At 41.5% G+C, this 25929-nt stretch overlaps 1 protein-coding gene across 1 annotated transcript in view; it reads right to left on the bottom strand.

Annotated features, from left to right (window-relative positions):
• The window catches only part of LOC126419114 (charged multivesicular body protein 1b), a 40559-nt gene that overhangs the window by 1816 nt on the left and 12814 nt on the right, over nucleotides 1-25929 (bottom strand). The window contains exon 3 of the mRNA XM_050086211.1: nucleotides 8037-8257. Within this exon, the coding sequence (XP_049942168.1) occupies nucleotides 8037-8257 (221 nt within the window). The remainder of the gene's footprint in view (nucleotides 1-8036; nucleotides 8258-25929) is intronic.

Here is a 25929-nt window from a genome sequence, read left to right as displayed (position 1 = left end):
TAGCGCACCAACCAGCAGAGAAAGTGTGGTGCAGCTACTGAGCACACCTAGTAGCAGGTTTAGGCAGCAAACTGCCATTGGCCTCATGTCGTTCGGACAATTAGCAAGCGAACCACAGCCTCTGAAGTAAGCACGTGTACAGCTTGCTCGCTAAATTAGGGCAATGAAGGAGCTTGAAGAACAATGTGTGTGTGTGTGTGTGTGTGTGTGTGTGTGTGTGTGTGTGTGTGTGTGTGTAATTCTGCTACAAACTTGGCAAAACTTTCACAGAGATATTTCAAATGCTTAGCCAAGCATACGGGGAGAACTGTATGAGTCGCACATAGTGCTACGAGTTGTTTAAATGTTTTCAACATGGCAGAATGTTCGCCTGTGACGACTCCAAGTCTGGACGTCCTTTCACATCAACATATGATCAGCATAAGATCATGCCAGCAAATTTTGAGTGAAAAACTTGAGACCTGTTGTGTCAGTGCCAAATTCGTACCGCGTTTGTTGACTGAGGATCAGAAACAGACCCGTGTTGAAATGTGTGAGGAACTACTTGCTGCTGTTAATGACAGCGAAAACTTTCTTAAAAACATCATAACAGGCGATGAGATGTGGGTGTACAGCTATGATGCTGAAATGAAGATGCAGTAATCGCAGTGGGTGGGCAGAGGGTCACCTCGTCAAAAAATAGCATGCACGAGTTGGTCAAAGATCAAGACAGTGATGATTGTGTTTTTTGACTATAAAGACATTATGCGCCAAATTTGTGCCACATGGTCAGACTGTAAACAAGAAAGTCTACCAGGGAATCCTAGAGTGCATGCAGGATGCTGTGCACAGGAAGACACATGAATTGTGGGAAAACCAGAGTTGGATATTGCTTCATGACAACGCGCCAGCTTATGCGTCACTCCTTGTCTGCAGCTATCTAGCGAAACACCACATTCCCGTTGTGCCCCATCCACAGTATTCTCCACATCTAGCCCAAGCAGAGGTTTTCCTGTTTCCCAAACCGAAAAACACGTTGAAGGACGTCGTTTCCAAGCCATAGAGGAGATACAGGATGAGAAACCTGTGCATCATACCACAAATGTGTTCCAGGAGGCGTTCCAAGACTGGAAGAAATGATGGGAACAGTGTATTTCCAGTGGAGGAGACTATTTTGAAGGGACAGTGCTTAAAATGTTGTATAATAAGCAATAAACCTGTACAGCTAAAGTTCGGTTTCTTTTTGAACACATCTCTTATTTTGGCAATCCCTTCAAAATTCTGAAACTATCAGGGATAAAACACACGGAACAAAAGGTTATCAATAACTTTTACATAAACCAGATTGCACTTATGATAACCTAATAATATGAAAAGGAAGCAACACTCAAGGAAATAAGACAGGGCGATAGCTTCTTCCTGAAGTTCACCATGCACAATGAGCTAAATGTGAAGCAAATCAAGGAAAAATTCGGAAAGGAAGTTAAAAACCAGGGAGAAGGAATTACAACTATGAGATTTTGTCAAGAGATGATAAGGGACGAGAGCAGCTGAACAAAGTACAAACTGTCTTGAAAAAAGGTTGTAAGATGAACATCGATGAAAGTAAAACAAGGTAATGCAATGTAGTCTAATTAAATCAGGAGATGCTGAGAAAATTAGATTTGAAAATGAGACCTTAATAGTGGTAGATGAATTTTGTTGTTTGGGCAGAAACATAACTAATGGTGGCTGAAGCACAGAGGCTGTAATCCGCACACTGGCAACCGCATAAAAAGCACTTCTGAAAATGAGAAACTTATTAACACCAAATATAAATTTAAGTGTTCTTTCCTCAAGGTGTTTGTCTGGAGGGTAACTTACTGCAGTGGTGAAACATGGACGATAAACAAGTAAGAGAAGATGCTTTGGGAATGTGGTATTTCAGAATAATGTTAAAGATTAGATGGGTGTACCGAATATCTAATGAAGAAGTACTTAAACAAATTGGGGGAAAATTAAAACTGTTACATAATTTGACTAAAAGGAATAAACAGTTGTAGGACACATCCTGAAGTATCAAAGAATTGTCAGTTTTGCAATTGAGGGAAGTGCGGAGGGTAATAACTGTATAGGGGACAAGGTAAAACTGTATAGGGAGACCAAGAGATGAAATCAGTAAGCAGGTTCAAATGGCTGTAGGTGTCAATAGTTATACAGAAATGTAGAGACTTTCACAGGATTGACTGGTGCAGAGGGCTCCATCAAACTTTTCTTTTACACTGAAGACCACCACCACCACCACCACCACCACCACCACCACCACCAACAACAACAACAACAACAAAAAATTGCTGGTGAATTATCTGTCAGAAGGACAGAAACTAACTTTGCGACATATCTGACTGGCATAATCCCCCCCCCCAACATTGCTTGCTACTATTTTGCAGTAGATGCTTCACAGTGAAGAAGCAACATTAAATCTTTTCTTGAGTGTTGAGATATTATTTACCTTGATTTTTCTTGCTGCGATATTGGTAACAGAGCGAAGTATAAGCCTTTTAGAAATAGTAATTGTTACCACTACAAAATGACTGACATAAATGAAATACAACAGTCAATGTAAATCTGGTACATACTTGTAAAAGGAACTGTTTCCATATACAAGCAATATAAGGATGATACCCTTTCTTACAGTGACATAGTTCAAGAATGACACTTGCAGTGATACACGCCACTTTAAGGGGGTGAGGCGCATTCAGTTCTTACTGATGAATGATGCTTGAAATGGAAATAGGATTAATGTATTTCTCAGATATTGCCAGCCTCTACATCTGTACGTGCATGTGGAACAATGTATTTGGGGACAATGCAACAAGTCTCCAGTGAGAGACAGTAGCCATGGTCACTTAAAAGGGCATGCCAGGAAGAAGTTATTGCTCTGGTGCAGTAACAGTGTCTCTTTGGAGCACAACGTTCTACCCTGGAAGTGTGCCAAGATCCCTGGAGCTTTTATAAAATATTATAAAGAAAATGAGAATGAAAATAACGGACTATCATATATATGTGAATAATCCACACCACTGAATAATCTGCACACCATAATTTCATGGGGGAATATTTGCATTAATTTATGTTTTGTTTACAAAAAAAAATTCCAACATAATGATTATATTCGTCATCACTTGTGAAAGAAGTGATTCTCACTGCTATCTTCCCACAGAGTGTCGTACTCAGTTCTGTCCAGTGAATTTCTGATACCACACTTTTAGTTGGATTTTTTTGACAGTGGTATCAGAATGGGGTCCCATGCACATTTCACCCTCACAAATCTGTGAAAAATTTGGTCGCTTGATTTTTCCACTCAGCGTGAACTTGTGGCTTTCATCGGCCATCCATCGTGCATGTTGCTGTTTAACTGTAGCGTCGAATGGCCGACTTATACACACATCTAGTGGTTGCAGAACAGATGTTGGGCTTTCACAGACAATGACCAAGTCAGTTATTCCTTTTTTCAACTTGTCTCGCACACCACTGTAAAACTTGCTTCTCATTCCTGCCAGTTCATATCATGACACTTGATTCTCCTTTCCTGTTCATGGTGCTGTTTAGCGGCATTTCAAAATAACTGGTGTTTGATCCGTGTTACCAATTTGTGATAATGTATAGGAATGTTCACAGTGCAAATTTATCACATAGTGATGACAATACACCATTTTTCCTCATAATCGCATGGACACAATTGAGCGATGGTACTTTTCCTCCAGAAGCATAATCCATTTCAATTGAAAAATCTTGATAGCCTGCCCTGACTAGCTTTGAAACTGGTGATGCATAGTTCTTTTGCTAAAGCCAATGCTTTGAGTTGGCATATTTGACTAGTTACTGCGCATCCATATATTTGCTTCTCATAAACATAATCGAAAAGCCTTTTTTTGAAGTCCAGATGTTTCATTTCTTGGCCGCAAAATGCATGACGATCACCATCCGTTTCTTTAATTTTTTAATGCATCCTTTGCTCACATTGCACTTTCTTTCCACAGCCTGGTGTTCAATGTTCTCTGCTTTGTTAATAATTTCAAAGTTTTTCTTTTTCTTTATCTGTGTGTGAATGGTAACAAGAACTTGTAGCTTGTAGCCATAATTAAGAAGTTAACACTTGGTTAATACTTCATTTCTAACAGGCCACTGACATCACAGACCCATGCGACAACAACGCTATTTTATAACAGGCTCTATTGTTGGAGCCTGAGCAGTACCAACCTTATTACAACTAAACTGCGCACCCCAGTTTTTACTCTTTAAATGTGGGAAAAAATATGCATGGATTACTTGTGTATATGTGGTAGTTTGGTCTGTTGATGTGGAAGTAGTAGTGCTGTAGCCCTGCATAGGTTGTATTTGTCCTCTGAGTAATTAATATATGAAACATTAGACAGAAGCACTGGTGTCTGCCAGTTATTTAAAGAGAAGTATGTGAGATAATATTACAGGTAGTGTATGATCAGTGTTACAGTTTTATTTAAGCAACAAGATCATCATCAGAGAAGAAGTTCAAGTATTCATCATAGGAAGTTGTACAACCAAGTAAGTTTAAATAGTCCGATGTTAAAAGTAAATACATTGTTATATATGCACCTGACCAAGTAACACTGTATATACTTTTTATAGTTTGTTGGAACTCACAGGTACCATTCACAAATGTGCAAGGCAACCAGATTTAAAAACTGAAGCATTGGTATAGTATGAATCAATGTGGACATTATGATCAATTTAAAATTCATATAAGAATGGCTACTTAAAAAGAAAAGCTGATTAACACTTTAGCATCTCGATGGAACAAACATTACATTAATTATAAAAATATAAAAGTTACAACAAAGTTAATGGAATAGTGTTGAAAAACAAACACACACACACACACACACACACACACACACACACACACACACTAACCAAGCCCCCCGTCCCCCACCCCCTCGTGTCTAAGTATAGTTCTGTATTTTATCAACTGCTGAAGTATTCATGTTATTGTCCTTTTCCTATCTATGGCATCACTTCTGCCAACTTCTTCTTAATGGTCTCTGGAGTCCGGAATGCATCACTTCAAGATATCACAAACTTGTGTATGAAAGTTGCTCCTTGGTATATTCAGGAGACAAAGCCACACATTACCAAACCATGTAAGTCTATGAATAATAGCTTCTTGCCTCCTCCCTCCCCTCACTGCCATTCAATGAAGGGTCCTAGGACTTACAGAAAGTAATTATATCTGTTTTGCACAATATTTTCTTAAAGACCTCCTTCATCTTTTCTTCCTCTTAAAGGAACGCTACATTGTGGCAAGTGGCACATCATATGATAATATACCTGCCATTTCTTACCCACCCCGATCCCTTCTCTAACCTGCATCCAAAGCTGATTTGCAAGACCTTTTCAGGAAATTGGAATTTGCCCACAGGCACAATGCCTACTGTGACTGTTAAAATTTACGATGATGCCAGTTAAGAAGTCAGATGCATTGCCTACTACACATATTATGCACACCCCTATCAAAGAGCACACAACCTTACAAATGAAGTTCTATGAAATACCAACAAATATCTGCACAGAAGATCCCAAACTACTGGAAGCATATTAGCAAACATCTTTAGATATAACATCACAACTCTGTTTACACGAAGTAAAATTGTATAAACTGATATGGATGGACACACACACACACACACACACACACACACACACACACACACACACACACCCCTAATACATGCACATGCACTGCAATCACATGCATAAAGATGAACAGTATATTCATAACTGATTTGCTACTTATTATTATTATTATTATTATTGCTGCTGCTTGGTCATACAAATATGGCACAGACACTTCACAAACTACTTGACAATCAAACAAAAATTGTATGACATCCAGAATCATGCCCTTAAAACAAATCTACTAGTGCTGAGCACTGATACATCAATAAGTGGAAAAGCACAAAATTAGAATCCAGATAGAACCTTACACTTCCTAGCACTCCCTCATTAACAAAACTGTACAGCTTTTATATGCTCAAAAAGATATATGAACAAATATTATTATTATTCTAACATCAGGAAAGCAGGCATATTTAATTTATCACTTGTTTTGAACAAATCAGAGGTAATGGGAAGATATAGCAAAATACTGATGTTCCCTGATCACTGTCAGCTTGTAAACAAGAAGGAGACAATAATAATAATAATAATAATAATAATAATAATAACATCATCATCATCATCATCATCATCATCATCATCTCCTAACCTTCTTCAATTATTATTATTATTATTATTGTTAACAACAACAACAACAACATTCCCTGTTACGGAGAGCACTGCAATACAAGCAACTTTCATCCAATTTCTTTCTGTCTCTCTCCTTTTTTCTTCCCAAAAAACCTCTTCTGTATTCACTGTGTTTCTTCTTTCTCCCTTCTGCCCAATTCTTTCCTGTTTTCTTCTCTTTGGGCATTTGCCAAAATTTCTGTTTTCTGATGTTTTCTCAGTTTTTTCCCTCTTGAGGTCTCCCATGATTTTCTTTACCCATTTGGTTTTCAATGTACTAGTTGTTACTAAGTTAAAAATTTTCTTGGTCAATCTACTTTCGTTCACCTACTTTCGTTCATCCTATGTATGTGTCTGTAGAACTTTGCCCTTCTTTTCCTGGTGATGTTTGTAATCATCTGTGTGTTCGTACAGTTCTTTTGTTGGTCTCTCTCTATCCAGATCAGCTCTTTCTGAACTGGCCTGTACATCTTTCTCAGTATTTTCTTCTCTTATTTTTCCATTTCCTTGGTTTTTGTTCTTTCCTTGATTACTGTTGTATCTCGGACATACAAGGCCTCTGGTAAGGCTACTGTACTGAAGTAGTTTTGTGATCCCCTCTTCATTGGATGTTGAATTGAGTCCTGTTTTCTGTATAATCTCTCCCAGGTATTTGAAACTATCTTCTTGTGTTATCCCCCTCCACAAGAGAGGAGGAAAAACAGATGCTAATAACTACAGAGGAATTTCACTATTGCCTGTGACAAACAAAATTCTATCAAAAGCCCTATTAAATCAGCTAGAGCCTCAAACAGAGCCACAGGTAGGAGAATACTAAGGACAGTTCAGAAAGGAAAGATCATGCAGTGCACAGATGTGGCACCTGAGAACGATACTGACAACAAGGAAGTTCAGGGATACCAAAATAAAATTTGTTGACTTCAATAAGCTCTACATCTACATAGACAGAGAAACATTCTTCAACACACTGGAACAAATGAAGGTGGTCAACAAAACCAGAGAGTTAATCCAGGAAACATTAACAAATGCAATATCCAAAGTGAAGTTTACAGGAGAGATCTCTAAACCATTCAAAATCAAGAAAGGAGTGAGGCACAGGGAGGGCCTGTCACTCATTCTATTTATCTTGGCTTTGAAGAAAATAATCAGGACATGAGACAAAGGAACCAATGGGGTAAAGATGGGGAGAGACAAGAACCATCAACATAACATGTCTGGCCTTTGCCAATGATACAGTCATCATAACAAATACCAGAAAAGAAGTCAAGGAAGTTCTAAAGACACTACATGGAATCTCTGTGAAAACAGGATTACAAATCTCATATGAAAAACACATTACACGGACACAAAATCCACAGACACCCACCCACTGGTAACAAAGTATGGAAAGATAACAAAAATTATTATTATTGTTGTCTTCAAGGCAAGCAATACCGAGAAAATTCATTAACCAATAGATATGACAGCAAATATTGGGAACTCTTTTCCGTTGTTTTGAAACCACCTGTCTTGCCTTTAGTAATGTGAAAATTGACTTCCTTAAAGGAAATACTGGTCTTTGTACATTGCATACTAACTGGGACATATCAAACAATTAAAAACAAATTAACATCAAAGAATGAAATTATTATGATCGTAGGAATATTCCATTATTTTCAACCACTCGCATTACACTTCACCACTTAACGCAATTTTACTATGAATTATTCCTTCATTGCAGTATACTCCAATAATTAGGTAAAAATACATACCCTGCCTCATCAGCAACCTGCTGCATCAGGTTTTCGACATCACTCTGTGGCACTGTTGTGGTGGTTGTCTGTGACATGGCATTTTCCATATACGAACTTTGAACATCCAGGTCTTCAAACTGGCTCTCAAATTTGTCCATAAGGCCTGATATCTTTTCTAAATTCATACTATTCATGGCAGCATCCATTGCTTTCACGACTCCTGCCATTGACTGAGTAACCTGCAAAAAGAAGAAATGTGATTGCATTTCAACTGTAGATGAAGACAGCGAAATTCGCAAATATATATATATATATATATTTTCAAAGGATATCCCACGAAAGCCTAACTAGTTGAAATCTGAGTAATGTACCATTCTTGCAGCAAATAGTACACTCATGCTTCAAAAAAGCCATTAAGGTCCTGTACTCACACGTTGTATGGGGATTCCTCAAAATTTGGAACCCTCTGTATATATCAATTGCTGTGCTGCAACAGTCTTAACAACCTTCGGTTGGCACTGTGGGATCTCCCCAAACCTCACTTTGTTGTTACACATTTGGAGCATGAGCTAACCACATTCACTGGCCACATGGCTTTGAGTACCGTTTCCATCAGTTGCCAGCCAATTGTGAAAGAGAGCATGTCACTGACCAGGATACATAAATATAGTTGTTTTGAAAAATCGGAGACGAGGTCATTGTGGGGTCAGTGTGGATCCCACAGTACCTTGTATGGAACTGCTCTTTCAAGTGGGGACTGGATTGGGGGGAAACTTACGTTCACAGGCTTTTAACCTATTACTGCAAACATGCATTCTCTTCTGGTTGACCTTTTCTCTTTCATAGAAAAATGGAGTGCATTTATAAGGACAAAGACAGTATAAAAGAGCTACAAAGGCAAAATTAGGAGAACTGTGTGGTAGTGCTGATGATCCTGAAGAGTTGTACAGTGAAGTAGAAGACAATGTCGAAATTCATGACTACGACCAAGATGATCAATTCAATGTTCTGACTGAGGACGAAATCTCACTCCCAGAACATTTTCCATCATTTCAGCCTTCTCATCATCCTCTGGCGATGAATGCAGAACTTTCAATTTGGTGAAATAGCAAACAACTATTTGGACAGATAAACTCTATTGCACTTATGGTGTACCCGGTAGGAACATCATTATTCATCTCCATGGAGCTAAAGGAGATGCTTAAGTTGCTATCACCAAGGTGGACTTTTTCACTGTTTATAGCTGACACAATGGCTGAGACTATTGTCCTTTACACTAATGAACAGATAGCCTGTATGGAATCTACATATGAACCTGGACAATCTGTCAGAGGGCTCAGAATTACTACTGAACTGAAAGCTTCGATTGGTTTGTTGTTCTTCCCAGGAATGCTGAAAGATTCAAATCTTAATCTTGATGTCTTGTACAGTCGGAACTTAAGCAGTTAAAAAAAAAAAAAAAAAAAAAAAAAGAGGGGGCATTCGGTCAGGAAATGGTGAACCACCGAAGGCTGATGACAATGGGCACGAAGTGGTGGGGGCTCACCACTTAAACGGCAATGGCTAAAAAAACCAGTGCCCTATATGTAACCTAACTAAAATGATCTCCTCACAATGATAGGAGGTCGGCCAAGTTGCTGTGAAAGGCTTAATTCCCCAGAGCTTGTTCCTGTGAACAGAAGACCAGTGGTGATGAACAAGTGACACCATCTGTCGAGAGACGGCAACACAGAGATCATGCCAAGGAATAGAAGAGCTAGCAGGGCAAGTTAGAAGGACTGCAGCCTTGGCAGCAGTGCCAGCAGCTTCATTTCCCATCACACCAATATGACCAGGAACCCATATGAATATCACAGTGGCTCCCTCAACAGTGAGCAAATGGAAGCTTTCTTGAACCCACTGCACTAAGTGATGGACTGTGTACAGCACACAGAGGCGCTGAAGGGCACTCAGAGAATAGAGCATATGAAACAATTAAAAAGTTTGTGTCACCAGATGTACTGCGTGGCCTGATAGAGGGCGAAGAGTGCTGCTGTAAAAATTGTGCAGTGTTCTGGAAGCCAATTCCGAAAATGGTCAGTGTGAATGATGAAGAGGCACCCAACGCCACAGTAAGCCTTAGAGCCATCAGTGTACACGAAGGTGCCATCGCTAAGTTGCATGCAAAGGTTGAGAAACTTATAGTGATGTATCAAACCTGGATTACTGACCTTACAAAGCAAATGAAGTCCAAGATAAACACCAGCCGTTGCACGAAGGCAAGGCAGTGAAGGGTTGGGAACATGACAAGTAGCATGAAGCTAAGCTGCTGCAAACAGTAGATAAAGCAAACTCCAGGACGGGGCAAAGAAGAACGGTGCATCCCATACTGCAGTCAAGGGAGTTATCGAAAAAGAGGACATGGATAGGTGGCAGGGCATGGCAAACAAATGGCATGTATATCTGCTGAGGAAGACATCACACCAGTATGACAGTGGTAGTTCAGCAGCTTCTGCATAGAAACTCTCAACTGGGCTAGTGTAAGAGACACCAGTGGCCAAACGTTTTCCAGGATGGTGGATTATTTTGAGACTGCGTAAGAAGGATGGACATGCATATCAATGAATGAAACACCCATCATCTAGTTTTAAACAGACAAGGGATCAGTACAAAACAAAGGAGGGTTGTCCAATCGGCTCCCTAGGAAGTCACGCTTAGGACACTAAAGGACTGAGTGCTGCGTGCGGCCAGGTGAGACACGTGGAACGACAAAGAAAATTTCCTATCAAGCATGAGCCCAACGAATTTGTAGTTTCAGCAAGCACAAGAGCAACAGGCCAAAAATTTAAGGACAGTAGAAGAAACTCATTGACATAGAAATTCTTAAAAATGGTTTTGCCAGTGGAAAAGTGAAAGCTGTTGTCGATGCTCCATAAGTAAAGATGATTAAGACATCGCTGAAGATGCCACTCAAGGAGACAAGTCCATGGAGAACTGCAACAGACTGCAAGGCTTTCCATGAAAAGGGAGCCAGAGATGCCTGGTAGGAGACAGTCCTTAACAGGGTTTATGGCTATAGCAAAGATGACGACACTCAAGATAGAGACTTAAGGCACCCTATTCTCCTGGATAAAAGTTTTTTTTCTTTATGGTTTTTGGGCACAAAACTACTATGGTCATAAATGCCCATTCTGTGGCTTAGGGAAGGGTAAAAAACCGAATATTAAATCGGCAGCAATGGGAGCGAAACTCAAAGAGAAGGGAAACTAAAAACGGTAGGATATCTTAGAAAACCACTACTGAAGGGGGAGTTGTATTCCCCAAAAAAGAACTTCAAATGACCAATGTCATCTCACTGGCACTGACAAACTCAAGGACGCGATTGGCTGAGTGCATGTCATCTTCTAAAAGGGAAGATATATCAGGTGACTACAGTAAATGGGCACATAGCGGATTAAAATAGGGGCACTGAGGTAAAAGGTGTCTCGCCCTCCACAGCTGAGAGCAGTGGGGGAAAAAGCGGGACAGCATCACCACTTAAAAGATGTCGATGGCAAAAAAGATAGTGCCCCAATGTAGTGCTTCGAGAATTTTTGAGTAAATTCTAGAACCACTCGATCTTCCACTGTTTCGAACACCCGATATTTTAGAGGTAAATGGGAGAAATGAATACGCCCTACTGTGCATCGCCTATTTGTATACGCAGGTTAAAAAACAGTTACGAGAAAAAGATGGACCTGGTGGCTGAACGGCGGCAGACAAGTACCTGCTGTACGGTCCACAGAGTTTCCGTGTACGGGTGGGTGGTGAAGATCAAGAAAAATTTATGTAGTATTCTGTGCTCTTTAGTGCCTCTGTTGACTGTGAAAAGACTAATGAACAATTGAATATAGATTTCTATGTACATTCACGTCTTGGACTTGCTAGAGGCAAGACGTAGTTCACATTTTGTGAGAAGAGGAATGGTTATTAAGCCAAGTCTCTCATAAATGTTATTTAATTGGTCTCTGGAAGTTATATATTTAAGTGAACATGAAGAAACTTATTGTGATTTGAGTCAATTACATCGTTAATCGACGAGTACGTTGACAGTAAAGCTCGTATATGTGATCATCAGATTACGGAAATAAGAAAATATTTTTTGCCACACACATCAAAAAATGTTAGAACGTGGTGACCCAAATGACATGACCCAAAGAAAACTGGTATTTCTAGACAGAAACGGGAAGAAGATATTAGGTGTTGCCATAGCAACCAGGCCTAACAAGATACGAGAACTGTTTCCAGTATAGTATTTAGTCCAATAAATCAATGGAAGAAAGTTGAGCGTGCAACGCAGTAAAAGATGTGGGAAAGTAATAGCAGCAAAAAAACGGAGAGAAAACCTCAACCTTTCGACCACGAAGATTGGGTGTCGAGAGTAAGCCATCTTCACACAACGTACATCGCACTGACGCTGACACAGTAACCAGCCACTGATGCCGACTACACCAGCTGCTGCTCACTGGTGCTGACTCTACGTCCGCTTGCCGACAACGATGCTGAAACCAACATTCAATGCCGCCGGCACCAGTGTACGGCGCCAGTGCTGTACACTGGCGCTGATTGCACATTCGCTCACCAACGCAGCTAGAACTCTACGCCGGGTGAGTGAAAAACGATAATTATTTGGTAAAGTTGAGGGAACTGTTGAATGATAAACTGTTAGTATAGTACTTATACATATTACTCAGAGGTGAATTTTTTTTAAGATCACCAGAGCTAAGAGATGGATCAAGAACATCAACTAGCAGAACCAGTTACAGCTATTAAAGTGACTAGGGAAATGCCAGACTTGTCTGAATTAGTGAATTTAATTAAAGCCTAGCAAGTAGATTCAGCAGCTGTAAACGCTCAAATTGCTGCTTTAAGAAAAGAGATAGGCTCAGTATATTCTAGATTAGATGCTAAGTTAGATGACCAGAAGGCTGATTCAGCCACTCTAAGTGAAAAATTAGATGCTCAGAGAGAAATCTTAAGTAATCAAACTGAAATCTTGAACAGTCAAGCAGCAAATATAGTTTTATTAAAGACTGAATTTGACTCTCTAAATAATAAGGCAGAAAATCTGAAGTTAGATTTAAAGAGTGAACTCACTAGTTCTTTGAATACGCACGTTAATAAACTATTTACTGAATTTAACCAGAAACAGGATGAGCAACTTCAAGATTTAACTAAAAAAATAGAATCTGACATTTAAGATAAATATAATAATATAGAATCTGAATTTAGTGAAAAATTAAAATTTTGTAAAAATGTATGTAATGCTAAATTTACTTCCATAAGACAGGAAATGAATACTTTGAAAGAGAGCACAGATCGACCTAAGGAAGTAATGTCGATTATTCAATTGAAAATCCCAGGTGTTACTACATGCGTTGTTAGTTCGCAAGTAGATAATATAGAACGAAGTTTTAAAGGAAAAATATCCAACTTTGACACTGTAAATGTAAGTAGTTTGGCGGAACCGTTTGAATTAATGAAAGATCGAGAAGTCACCAAGAGTATAATCTCCAGAAACTTTTCGACGGTTGCTTTTTCCGAACTTAATGATGCTACTAGGTCTACAACTTTGCTTCCGCCGTTTTTTCCTCGAAGTTCGGGTTTTATTGTGAAAAACTTACAAAAAAATTATGATTCATAGTATTGCCCATTGCTGGCCACTACATTCTCCCATCTTTCAGATAGCATACAAACCCCACAGCGGAAGAACTGGGGACATTTGTGGGGATACACGAATTGATTCAATTTTGCACTTGTTCATATGATCAGAAGTGCTGATCAGCCAGACTGTATGCCACTGATCGAAAAAAGATGGTAGAGGGAGAGAGGGAGAGAGAGAGAGAGAGAGAGCAAACGTTTGAAGAATACGGAGGGAGAGATAGGACTTCTCATTTCAACATTTCCATGTATATTCTGACAGGTGTTGCGACATGGGGGTTGAGCACTGACCTGCTGCAAAATTACCTTTGTGTGTCTATCGCTGTATTGTGGTTGGTTGTGTTTCAATGCTGGGCTCAAACGCATCAATCACTTCGATAATGATGTCCTGTGACTGTCTTCGTCATTTTCAGTAGCTACGAAAACGTTCTGTCTTCCACTGCCATGCTGGTCTTCGACATCAAAATCACCGTTCTTAAGGCGTTGAAAACATTCTCTGCACGTTCTTTCACTAATAGTTCCCTCACCATTGGTCTTATCCAGCATTTTAAGAGCCACAGCCACAGATTTCTTCATGTTAAAGGAGAAAATTAAAACTTCCCCCAAATGGCGAGAAATGGGTACGTAAGTTGACATACTTAATCGAGAATAACATATTAACAGAATCTTCTGTCGGTTCTTGGTAGAACAACATTATAATAAATGAAAAGCACCAGTTTGATTTTGTTCTATAATATTACTTTTATTGTAAACCAGTTTTCGGCTTACAAGGCCATCTTCAGACATTCACACAAAATTTAATGAGAAGTAAGGTCTACACTTGCTCAAGTGAGGTTAATATCAGATCCATGGGATCCTGGTGGAGTCACATCTGTCTCCCAGGGACGTTAACATTCTGTGTTAATGGGCGGAGTGACGACCATCGGATTCCAAATTGTTTTCGGTGTTTCTTCTATACCCATACTATTTTTCCTGCACCAAATTCCCTTCAAATCTTAAACTATTCTGTAGTCTATTCTTGAATTCTTAAACTATCCTATAATTTTAGCATATAGAAAACCAGATATGACAGAAAAATAATAGACAAGAGAATCGTGTATAAAATATAGTGTAAAGTGATTAACTAAAGAACTATTCGATCTTAGTGTACAATTGTCTATTTTTATAGAATATTTTATACCTTTTATGAGATGTGATGTATAGGGGAGGTTTTGTATTAGTTTTGGAAGGCGTGGGTAGTGTAAGTACAAGCATGACTAACACCAGACACACACCATACCTTTCAGACAATCCTCGCAGACATGTGCGACTGATTCTTTTCTTCACCATTTGCCGTTCCATAGAAGTTGCTAAGATTTTCTTCAGGGACTTCAAAGGTGAAGGTCAGAATGTCCGTTCTGTAGGAGGCGTTTAACATCATACCTCTTCTGGCTTCTCACTCAAGTACCGACGAAGTAGGGATCCTGGGGAAGGAGGATGGGAAGGGTTTCCTATCTTTGGGGCTATCCTCTTTCTCTTCTTCAATCTTAGCAACCATTTCTACTTTTTTCCTTTCTTACTTCTCATCTGAGTACCGGTCTATCTTTCCCTCTTTCCATAAGCATATACTTCCATCGCTGAAGTCCTCCTTATTTTCCGTGGTTTTCAATAACCTTCAACTTATTTCATATAAGTAGATCGAATGATCAGGCTACACAAACACACTTCCACATACACACACCATAACACGAAGACGCAAACAATGAAAGTCCAGATTAAAAGGATGTGAGAACCGTCAAGTGTTGTAGGTGGAAAGAACGTGCACATAGAGAAATATGCACTTATGGTTGTTCATTGTGATGGTTCTACATCGCCTAGGTACTTGGGAAAAAAAAAATCATTTTGATAAGGAGCATAACTAATGAGCATAAGTCAAGAAGGAACTAATTGTCATAATTATCCAGGAATGTCAGTCTAACAAATATTCTGACAACTTGTAGGATAGTGGGACTCTTATAACCTAAGTAAGCATATTGTATATTAAACAATGTATGTAGGCATGAAGTAGATGCTGGAAACACAGAAGTTGATAAGTAAAGGAGGACTCTAGGGTATAAAAGAGAAATATGAAAAAGCGAGTGTGAAGGGTGAAGTAAGTTTTACCAGATAATATTTAGTTATAGCGTGCATAAAGATGTATACTAGTGCAATGAACCATGAGGCCTACTCAAGAAGGATAAGGGGGGATGCACCCAGCATGTATTGAATGAGAAGGGCAGAAAGGCATACCTAAGAAAGGCTGACCTACACTGTGTGGACAAGGGCACCAAGATGGGGGCTTGACCTGTACTATACTAAAACAGGAATTAAAAAAGGGGCGCACCTACCAAAACAGAAGAGGATAAACATGTATGTGAGGTATAGGTACTGTTTCTAGAGGGGAAAGGGCAGTATCGTGACAAAAGTCACAAAATTTCGTAAAAATTATTCTGGTAGCATTACTATGTTCTATGAGTGTCAATAGGAACACTTTTATTTTGCCCAGTTCCTCCAGACAGCAAAAAGTTTATAAATAATAAGACCACTGCATGATAAAGAAGTAGTACAAAGAGCTGGAATAAAGAATAAAGTATTTAAATGTCATGAACACCTGGAGTTTGCGACTGGAAATTGAGACAGAGTCCTAACAAATCCTAACTATTACATAAAATTATGTATGGAATATTTGGGGTTGATGTTAACATAGAGTGAGAGTAGAATAAATGAAAGATTAACTAAAATTTCTTCTAAATCAGTACAAAGATCTATGTTCTAATGTATATTGTTAGAGTTGTATGTGATATAAATTTACATAATGACTGTATAAAATATTGTGTGTTTGATTTAAGGGGGAGAATATATAGTGCTTTGAGAATTTCAGAGTAAATTCTAGAACCACTCGGCCTTCCCCCGTTTCGAACACCCGATATTTTAGAGTTGGGGGGAGAAATGAACATGCCCAACAGTGCATCGCCAATTCGTGTGTGCAGGCTAAAAAACAGTTACGAGAAAAAGACGGACCCAGCGGCTGAACAGCAGCAGACAAGTACCTAGGTCCACAGAGTTTCCGTGTATGGGTAGAGAAGAACAACAAAAGTTTATATAGTATTCTGTGCTCTTCAGTGTCTGTGTTGATTGTAAAAAGACTAATGAACAATTGAATATAGATTTCTGTTTACATTCACGTATTGGACTCGCTTGAGACTAGAGATTTTTAACTTACTTCATGTCTTGGCTATGAATGAAACAAGAGACACGTTTGATGTTCATAAATTATTTGGTTATCAAACAAATGATATTTGAATATGTGTAAATGAGTCTAATGTTTTAAGGACTAAGTTAGCTTGCTGAAGTTGTTGTATGTAGAAGTTGAAAATATAAAGTGATTGAACTTCTACGAGTATCCACATTATTTCAAGGATAGATAAGTAGTTTAATAAATTCCTTTAACCAGCTATAGTCTTCGGAGAAGCAGCTTTTGGGAGATCGACATAGCTGATTACCCAGAGAAGAGGATCGGCTACACACAACATGCAAGTTAACTGACTTGAGAGACGTGTGAGCCTTGCAACCCAATACCACACTGTCTCCAATCGTCCGAAAAACGTTAGACTATCCAGAGTCTAGTTAAAATTACCTCCTCTCGATGATGAGGCCAGGAGGAAGAGGTCCAAGCACAGGGAAGAGGTTTTATGTCCCGTAATTTATTATCTGGAAATGTAGACCGATGTGTGTGCCATAAAAAAGCAACACGACAACATAAAACGCTCTGCAATCAACGAAGGGAACCATGAGAGCACTGGCCAAGGAAGAGAGACTGCAGCCTTGGCCGCTATATCAGCTGCCTCATTTCCAGGGATACAAACATGCCCTAAAGCCATAGGAATGCCACAAAGATGCCCCTGAAGTGGAGCAAGTGGAGGCTGCCCTGAATCCGGTGGACCAGAGGGTGGACGGGATAAAGAGCTTAGAGGCTGAGAAGAGAGCTGAGCGAATCCGAACATATAATATATTGTAGCCGCTTATGGCAACAGATGTATTGGACAGCCTGGAGAACAGAGTAAAGCTCCGCAGTAAAAACCGAACACTCGTCAGGAAGCCGAAATTTATTAGGGGTGTCACCAACAATGTAAGCACTCCCAACACCAAATGTGGTGTTTGAACCGTCAGTGTAAATAAATGTGGCATCCTCCATTTGGGCACACAGAGCAGCAACTGTCCAACGATAAACTATGGGGGGGGGGGGGGGGGGTTACTACCCTTTGGGAGCTGACAAAGGTCACAGAGAAGGCAGGTCCAGGGACGAAGCCAAGGTGGCGCCGTACCCTCATTTGTCAATAAAGTTTTCACAAAGTGGAAGGAAAGAGAACATAACAGTTGACGGAAGCAGCCTCCCAGTGGTAGTAGAGAGGAAGGGCAGCCTGCATACCCTAAATCCAAGGAGGCGTCGAAAAGAAGGGCATGGGTCGGATGGGCAGGCATGGAAGACTAGCGTAATGACTCAGTAGGACAGCTCGCCGATTGGATAGCGGAGGTTCAGCAGTCTCAGCATAAAGGCTCTCCATGGGGCTGATGTAAAAAGCTCCAGATGCTAAATGCAGTCCACGGTAGTGGACAGAGTCGAGATGCCGAAGAATAGATGGCTGTGCACAGGAGTAAACTATGCTTTCATAATCCAATTTCGAGCACACTAAGGCACAATATAGGCATAGGAGAACCACTCTGTCCACTCCCCAGGAGTTACCACTCAGAACACGGATGGTGCTGACAGATCACAGACAGCGAGCTAAAAGATATGAAACGTGGGAAGTCCAGCACAGTTTTCTGTCAAACATAAGTCCTAAGAAACTGGCAACATCTGCAAAACGGAAGGTCAACAGGACCTACGTATAGGGAAAGCGGAGGAAACTCCGGACAATGCCAAAAATTTACGCAGATGGTCTTACTGGGAGAAAATCAGAAGCTGGTTTCAATACTCCATGAGTGGAAGCGATCAAGACATCCTTGAAGAAATCATTCAAGAAGGCTGGTCCCCATTGGTGGGCATTGAAGTTCCCAACCAGCTAAAACAGGGGGGGGGGGGGGGGGGAGCGCTAAGCGAGGAGATGAAGGAGATTGGCTGTTGCCATTGGTATGAACGATGGAGTGTATACGGTACTAAGAGAGAAGATGTATCGAGACAGGGAAAGACGTACGGCGACAGCGTGGAAGGAACTGTTTAAAGGGATTGGGTGATAATGGACAGATCATGGAGAAGAATCTCAAGTCCCCCATGTGCCGGAGTGCCATCAACAGAGGGGAGATCAAACAGGACCGATTGGAAATGAGGGAAGGCAAAATGATCATGGGGATGTAGCTTTGATTCCTGAAGACAGAAAACGACCGGGGAGTAGGATCGTAAGAGGATCGACAATTAATCCCAATTGGAGCGAATTCTGCAGAAATTCCAATGGATAATTGACACAGGTTGGACAGGAAAGGGAAAAACTCTCACCATGGTTGCCATCAACTCAACGATCGCTGAGAGCCGGCGGCTGATGGTGTGGAATGGTATTCAGCCACAGGCAGAAGATCCTCTTCCATAGGTTGCTCGGAGGCATCTCCTGCCGACAGTGATCGGCTGGTTGATTGGCTGTCAATGGTACGTCTCGGCGACATGGAAGACGGCCAAGGGCGGCTGCCACTGGATGGCACTGTGTAGATGAGGCACGCCATGGCGGAGGAGAGGAACTTTGTTTCTTTTGAGCCTTCTTGGAAGCAGGATGTTGACAGGAGGGAGGAATCAATGGTTGGGAGGTCGAGGTATGTAAAAAATCTTTGCGGGTATGTTCTTTTTTGGAAATCGAGGCATCCGATTTTGGGGCCCATGATTTAGCAGGATCCAATTGAGGGTGATCCTTAGAGTGAATAGGTGATAGTGGGGAAGTTGAACGGGCAATCTTTGGGCTGGCCAATCTGACAACTTTGGTGCTCTAGGCGAGATCTCAAGTCTGTGTGGCTACCTCCTTAGTAGGTCGAGGAGATGCAAGGACAGTGCTATATTTACCCCCTGGGAGTACAGTGGGCTTTCTACTGGCGGATAACTTACAAGCAGCAAACGTGGACACCTTTTCCTTCACTCTGATGTCCTGAATAATTCATTCATCTTTGAAAATAGGGCAATCTCTAGAGGAAGCAGCGTGGTCGCCCATACAGTTGATGCAACGGGGGGATAGAGGTGGACAATCACCCTCATGGGCATCCCTGGCACATGTAACTCATTTGGCCAGATTGGAACTCGACTGGCTAGTACGATTAAACCGCTGACACCGATAGCCGATGGGTTGAGGATGTAAGGGCGAACTGAAATGATCTTATATCCCGCTTAAATGTTTGATGGAAGTTGAACTCTGTCAAACATCAAGAAGAGAGTACAGGTTAGTACCAAGTCCTTGTCAAACCTTTCCATGACTATGTACAGCCATCACACCCTGGTCAGACAGGTAATTTTGTATGTCCTAGTTAGATAAACCATCAAGTGAGTGGGTTCAAACCACCCTGCATAATGAATTTAAAGTACGGTGCACTTCCACCTGGACAGGTAAGGTGTGTAGCAGTGTAGTTCGCAGCAATTTTTGTGCCTGGAGGGCACTGATTGTTTCTAATAAGGAAGTGCCATTTCATAATCGGGAACAAGACAATTGCGTCAACACCTTACTGAATAATGAAAGGGTTGCTCAAACAGTCCACGGGTGTACTGCCAGTCCATAGTGTCCAACGGGCACAATATTGTGATGATCAGACATGTCGCCATAGTGAGGTGCGCTGATGAACTGAGCTCCTGAGGGTGGGCAGCCTTCTTAAATCCCCTGCCCCTGCAAGGTGTTCTCTCTGCGGTCTGTGGTTGCTGAGACGCTAGTGTCAGTATTTGTGGTGGCGTCGGTGTAATTGCCTCATCTGCCCTGGTCGCCCATTTGTTTTCTTTGCTCAGTGTCTTTTTAATTAGACTCAATGCTGGTACCCATGCCTTGCTGAGGTTATAGCTGCAATCTCGGTTGATGAGTCTGTCCCTGGTACGAATTTTGATAGCCTCTCTAATAACGTTATCTCAGTATTTAGATGTCTGTGCCAAGACCCTGGTATGTCGGTAGTCCATTTCGTGATTTTAGAACAAACAGTGCTCTGCGACCGCCGACTTGAAGTACCTAAGTCGAGGGTGCCTCTGGTGTTCTCAGCAATGATCTCTGCATTAGAGATGGTGCGCATCCTGTGCCCTAGTGGTTTTAGCACCCCATTTCTCTGCAAAGGGCGGTGGCACCTATCCGCATGCAAATACAGGTCAGTGTACGTTTTCTTCCTGTATACCCCGTGGCCCAGGCTGCCATCCACTCTTCTTTTGACCATGGCATCCAGGAATGGTAATCTTCATTCTGCTTCAGTCTCCACAGTGAATTTGATGTTCGGGTGTACGGAGTTCAGGTGTGTAAGGAAGTCTAAGAGCTAGTCCTTTCCATGGGGCCTGATCACGATCGGGTCATCCACATACCAGAGAAAACAAGCACGTGTCCATTTGGATGACGCCAAAGCTTCCTCCTCAAAATACTCCACATAGAAACTGCGTAAGCACAGGCAAAAGTAGGCTCCCCATTCTGACTCCTCCTGTTTGTTCATATTATTCTCCATTAAAGATAAAATACGTGGAGGTCTGAACATGCCTGATAATTGTCAAATTGGATATCTGAGCTTCCAGCTTGAAGTTGTTGAGACGTTTTACGAAATCCACAGAATTACGAATGTGATAAGGGCATTTACCCACATAAGGGCTTAGTAGTTCTGCCAGGTATTTGATCAGCAAATATGTAGGTGCCCTAATGTTGCTGCAATTGGACGTAACAGCACCCCTTCTTTGTGGACTTCGGGAGTCCATTAAGTCTTGGCGGTACAGGTCCTTGACGTGTCAATTTCTTGGCGACACCCTCTGGTAAATCCACGTCCTTGAGAAGAGCCTAGTCCTTTTCTCCACCTTCTTTGTGGGGTCAGCACTGATCTACCTGTAAGATTCGTCATTTAGCAGGCTCTGCATCGTCTCAATGCAACCCTTATGGGAAAGAACAACTGTAGCATTGTCTTTGTCAGCCAGTAAGACAACAATCTCATGGCTCTGTCTCAGGTCTTGAATGGCTGCCCTCTTCCTGCTGGCAATATTCGACTTGATCGGTTTAGTTCTTGTCAGAGCACGGCAGGTTTCCTGCCGTACTTCTTCAGCTGCTATAGGTGGTAGTCACGCAGCAACCTGTCCAACTGCACTGACAATGTCCGCTACTGGCATGCGAGAAAAATTGTAAGTCCCTCCTCCAGAACAGAAACTGCATCCCCAGTCGGCTCAGTGTCCGTGAGATTGATGACCATTTTGCGTGGGGCCTCCAGCAATGGTTTGTCAGAGAGACAAGAGAATTTAGATATCTGACGTCCCGAGGCCTTCTTAAATGCAGAATCAACGGTCACCCAGGTAACACCATCAATCCAATCCCAGGACCCGGAATTAAAATGATTGGCTAGCTGTAGATGCAGTTTATGTAGTTCCTGGGAGTTGTACACAAAGCTGCGACTAGTAAAGTGCACCCTTTCACGAACCAAGGCAAGGCTAGCACGCTTCTTAATTCTCTTAGCTCGTGCAGGATCGATGTCATGCATGACCTTAGCAAAGTTTGGCACAACATCTCTTCAGAAAAGCAAGAGCACTCAGCAAATGGCTCCTTCGGGGGTGCAGCTTGTCTAATTTCTTCATGCTGTTGATACATCTCCTCCCCGTAGAGATATATGATGTGATTCTTAAATTTCACTGGGAGAAACTGAAGAATCACATCAATGAAAGGGTCAACTGTGGAGAAGTCTTGACCTTCGTCAGACTGAGAAACAACTAGGAACTTTGGCACTGATGGAAGAAGTGTCTGTGGCTGAGATTCATCTAGCTTTCTCTTGTGGGCAGAAGTTGAAGTAGAGAAAACCATTGCAAAAGTATCCCCCATGATTAACAGCATCTCCAATGGCGCGCTTCTTCCTCTATGAGGACACTCCCGCCATAGGTGATTGTCCACACTTCAGGTCACACCTCTCCAGAAACAGATGGAGGGACCAATCAGCACATTCAGAAGGTACCAGGTCAGGCATTCGCCCCTCCCTGGGCCTGGCTTTTACCAGGGGGTATGTACGTGTCCTACTTGTCTACCTGGGGTGGGGAATTACGCTTTACACCATCACCGGCTACGCGTGGGAATGCATGGGTCGGCCTTCAGACACGCACAGGGAAGAAAGAGAGAGAAAAGGACGAACAAAGAAAAGGAAAGGAGAGGAGAGGAGAGGAGAGGAGAGAGGTCTCAAACGCCGCTGTGGAGAAGAGGGTAAAGAGAAGAGGCAAAGAAAACTGAAGGACAAAGGGAGGACAGAGACTTTCCAGCATAGAGAGCAAAGAAGAGACACTAAATCTTACAGTCGTAAGCATCCGTCTCCAGACGTAGGCACAAAACAGACTCCCAAAGAGAGGGAGAAGGAAAAGGGATGGGGCGGGTGGAAGGGAGATCGGAAATGGGGAGGGATGTGGAAAAGGAAGGTATGTAGCCCGGAAAGGAAAGAGAGCTGCACTAGCTCCGTGTCTCATGCTCGCCACACACATATCCACAAGAGAGTTGTGGATCCCCTGGGGGACTGGATGAAGGTGTCTGACAAGACCGAACCCACACATACCTTGGAAGCTCGGTCTTAAAAATTCCTGATGGAAATGGAGCAGGTAGCCTCTGAAGTGCCATATGTATAGAGTACAGAGGATACCAGTCCTCCAGCAGACGTCGTTGGCTTTCTGCAAATCAAAAAGCATGGCCACAGTCTGGTATTCCTGCAGAAAACTGTTCATGGCATGGGTTGACAAAGTTACAAGACCGTCAAAACTACAAAACGGCATGCTCAAAATCCACACTGTGCAGTGTTTAGTAGAGCATGAGAGTCAAGCCACCAAACCAGCCAGCCATGAATCATACATTCCATCACCTTGCAAACACAGCTGGTGAGAGGGTGGGACAGTAGCTAGAAGGGGGGTGCTTGTTCTTACCGGGATTAGCTATGGGTATGACAGTGTCCTCATGCCAGCCATCAGCCTAAATAAGACTGTATGTACAAAGTAGAAAGTGCTTGCCCACAAGAGTAAGGTGCTGCAACATCTGAATGTGAACATCTTCCAAGATCGGGATGAAGAGGGACCATAGTTTACCTCCCTCTTAGTAAAGGTGGCATTGTAACATTCACAATTCCGAGAGAAGGATATCACCCAAGCGACCTCCACTCATGTCCAAGGGAGGAAGGCAGATTGATAGTGGTCGGGACTAAATCCCAGCAAAATAGCGGCCCCAGGTGTCGCAGACAGATAAAGGGTCCACAATGACATCATCTGCTGTGGTCAGGCCAGAAATTGGGGAATGGACCTTGTCCCAGAGAGTTGACAGATGTTACCCCCACATAACGGAAGAGGGAGTGAAACTGATAAAAGAACTATTAAATGAATTCCAGCAAGCAACAACAATGTGCACTCAACTATTTATAACGAATACGGTTCAACATCAGAGGGTGACTGTTAAAAATGTGGGGAGCACGTCTTTATGCACGAATCGTGTCATGGCACACGTCAGTCCATAAGGGGACTGGAACATGGTAGCATGGTAAAGATGAACTGCGAGGGATGAGCCATTCTACAGTGGTAAGGATAACGTTCATAAGATACTTTAAGTTGTCATCACAAATTCATGGCTTTGGCAGAGCTGTCAATATTTTATTTTGTAGATGGGTACAAACATTTTCTGTAGAATGTCTAAAATGATGTTTGTATAGCCTGAAGAACACAATTATTGATTTGTTTATTTCTGCTAAGCATGTCACCATGCTCCCACAGCCACTTTTACACACTGCAATGAGGTGGGGTCCACGAAGACCCCATGGTACATTATGTGTCATGTTTTCCTGATGTACCATCAGAGGATTAACTAAAATGATGCCACTGTATCATTTGCACAGTTTTCAAGGTACTAGCTACTCACTGTAATCAATTCTCATTATTAAAGCACGAAACTTCGTCAAAATCACCCTTCTCTTTTTTAATAACAACTAATAGTTTTTGGCATATTCTTTCACATCTGCTCATTAATTGTTCAATCAAAGACTCTCAGCATAGTGACTGAAGGGAGTATGCTGTTTGGACATAAGAACAAAGTATATAATCCCTGACATTCATTTGTTTCCAGTTGCAACCAACATTATCTTTCAGTATTATTTACTAACATGCAGACATTTTTAGGTCATATTGTTTATGTGTAATTATGGTCTTGTGACTATAATAAGAACAGAAGACATACACAGTATTTGATGCTAATAACAGTTTCGTTTATTAGTACGTATGCACACCAAACACAAAGTTGCCAACTAGTTAAAGTCAACTAAGTTGGCAGTACCAAGAAAGCTGTTAGTACCAACTGACGTCATTCCATTTCTGTCTAAACAGCTACTCACATCAGCCATCAAACAGAGTTTTCCTAGAGTGAACAATTAATAGCAGGCTGTATGTTGACACCTACCAATGGTTCCGCCATTTCACTGATGGCTGAATATTTTATCAACATTTCTGGGGATGAATATTACTTTCCCTTATGAAACAGAGTAGCTTTCTCTTATCATCCCTATCTGTGCAGCATTCTAATCAGACAAAGACCTTTACCTATCATCACGCACCATGTTGGTTGTAAAACAATTTTCTTGCCATCTGGATCACATCCTTGACACTGCTCGTGTCTCCCTTTAATAGCAAGTTTTCTCCTTGGCATTTTCAACCAGCAACTACAGTGATCACAACATAGCAAAGCCCATTTCATGAATGGAAGAAAATTCTGTAAGATGATCACTCATTCCAGCAGACAGAAATGGTGAGTGGATACAAGCAGAAAAATCAGCTGTGATATCACAATATCCTAAACATGGTATACTCAGTAACATATTAAAAATGTCCTTGGTGTTAGATTGATAAAGTTTGAACTGTGTTCTCTCCCCATCATAGTTTCAATACTTTTCTACCTCGTGTGCTAAGTTTCTACCAACTCCTTGCAGTAACTGTGCAGCATTATTCCCAGCATTCATTTTCCTCATTTCATATTTGACCATTCCTCAAGCTGTGTTTTTTCCATTGCCTTCTTGACAG

This window comes from Schistocerca serialis, chromosome 9 (assembly GCF_023864345.2).
Source record: "Schistocerca serialis cubense isolate TAMUIC-IGC-003099 chromosome 9, iqSchSeri2.2, whole genome shotgun sequence".
Lineage (NCBI taxonomy): Eukaryota > Metazoa > Arthropoda > Insecta > Orthoptera > Acrididae > Schistocerca > Schistocerca serialis.
Note: the sequence above shows the minus strand (reverse complement) of the source record. Positions and strands in the feature narration are given on the sequence as shown.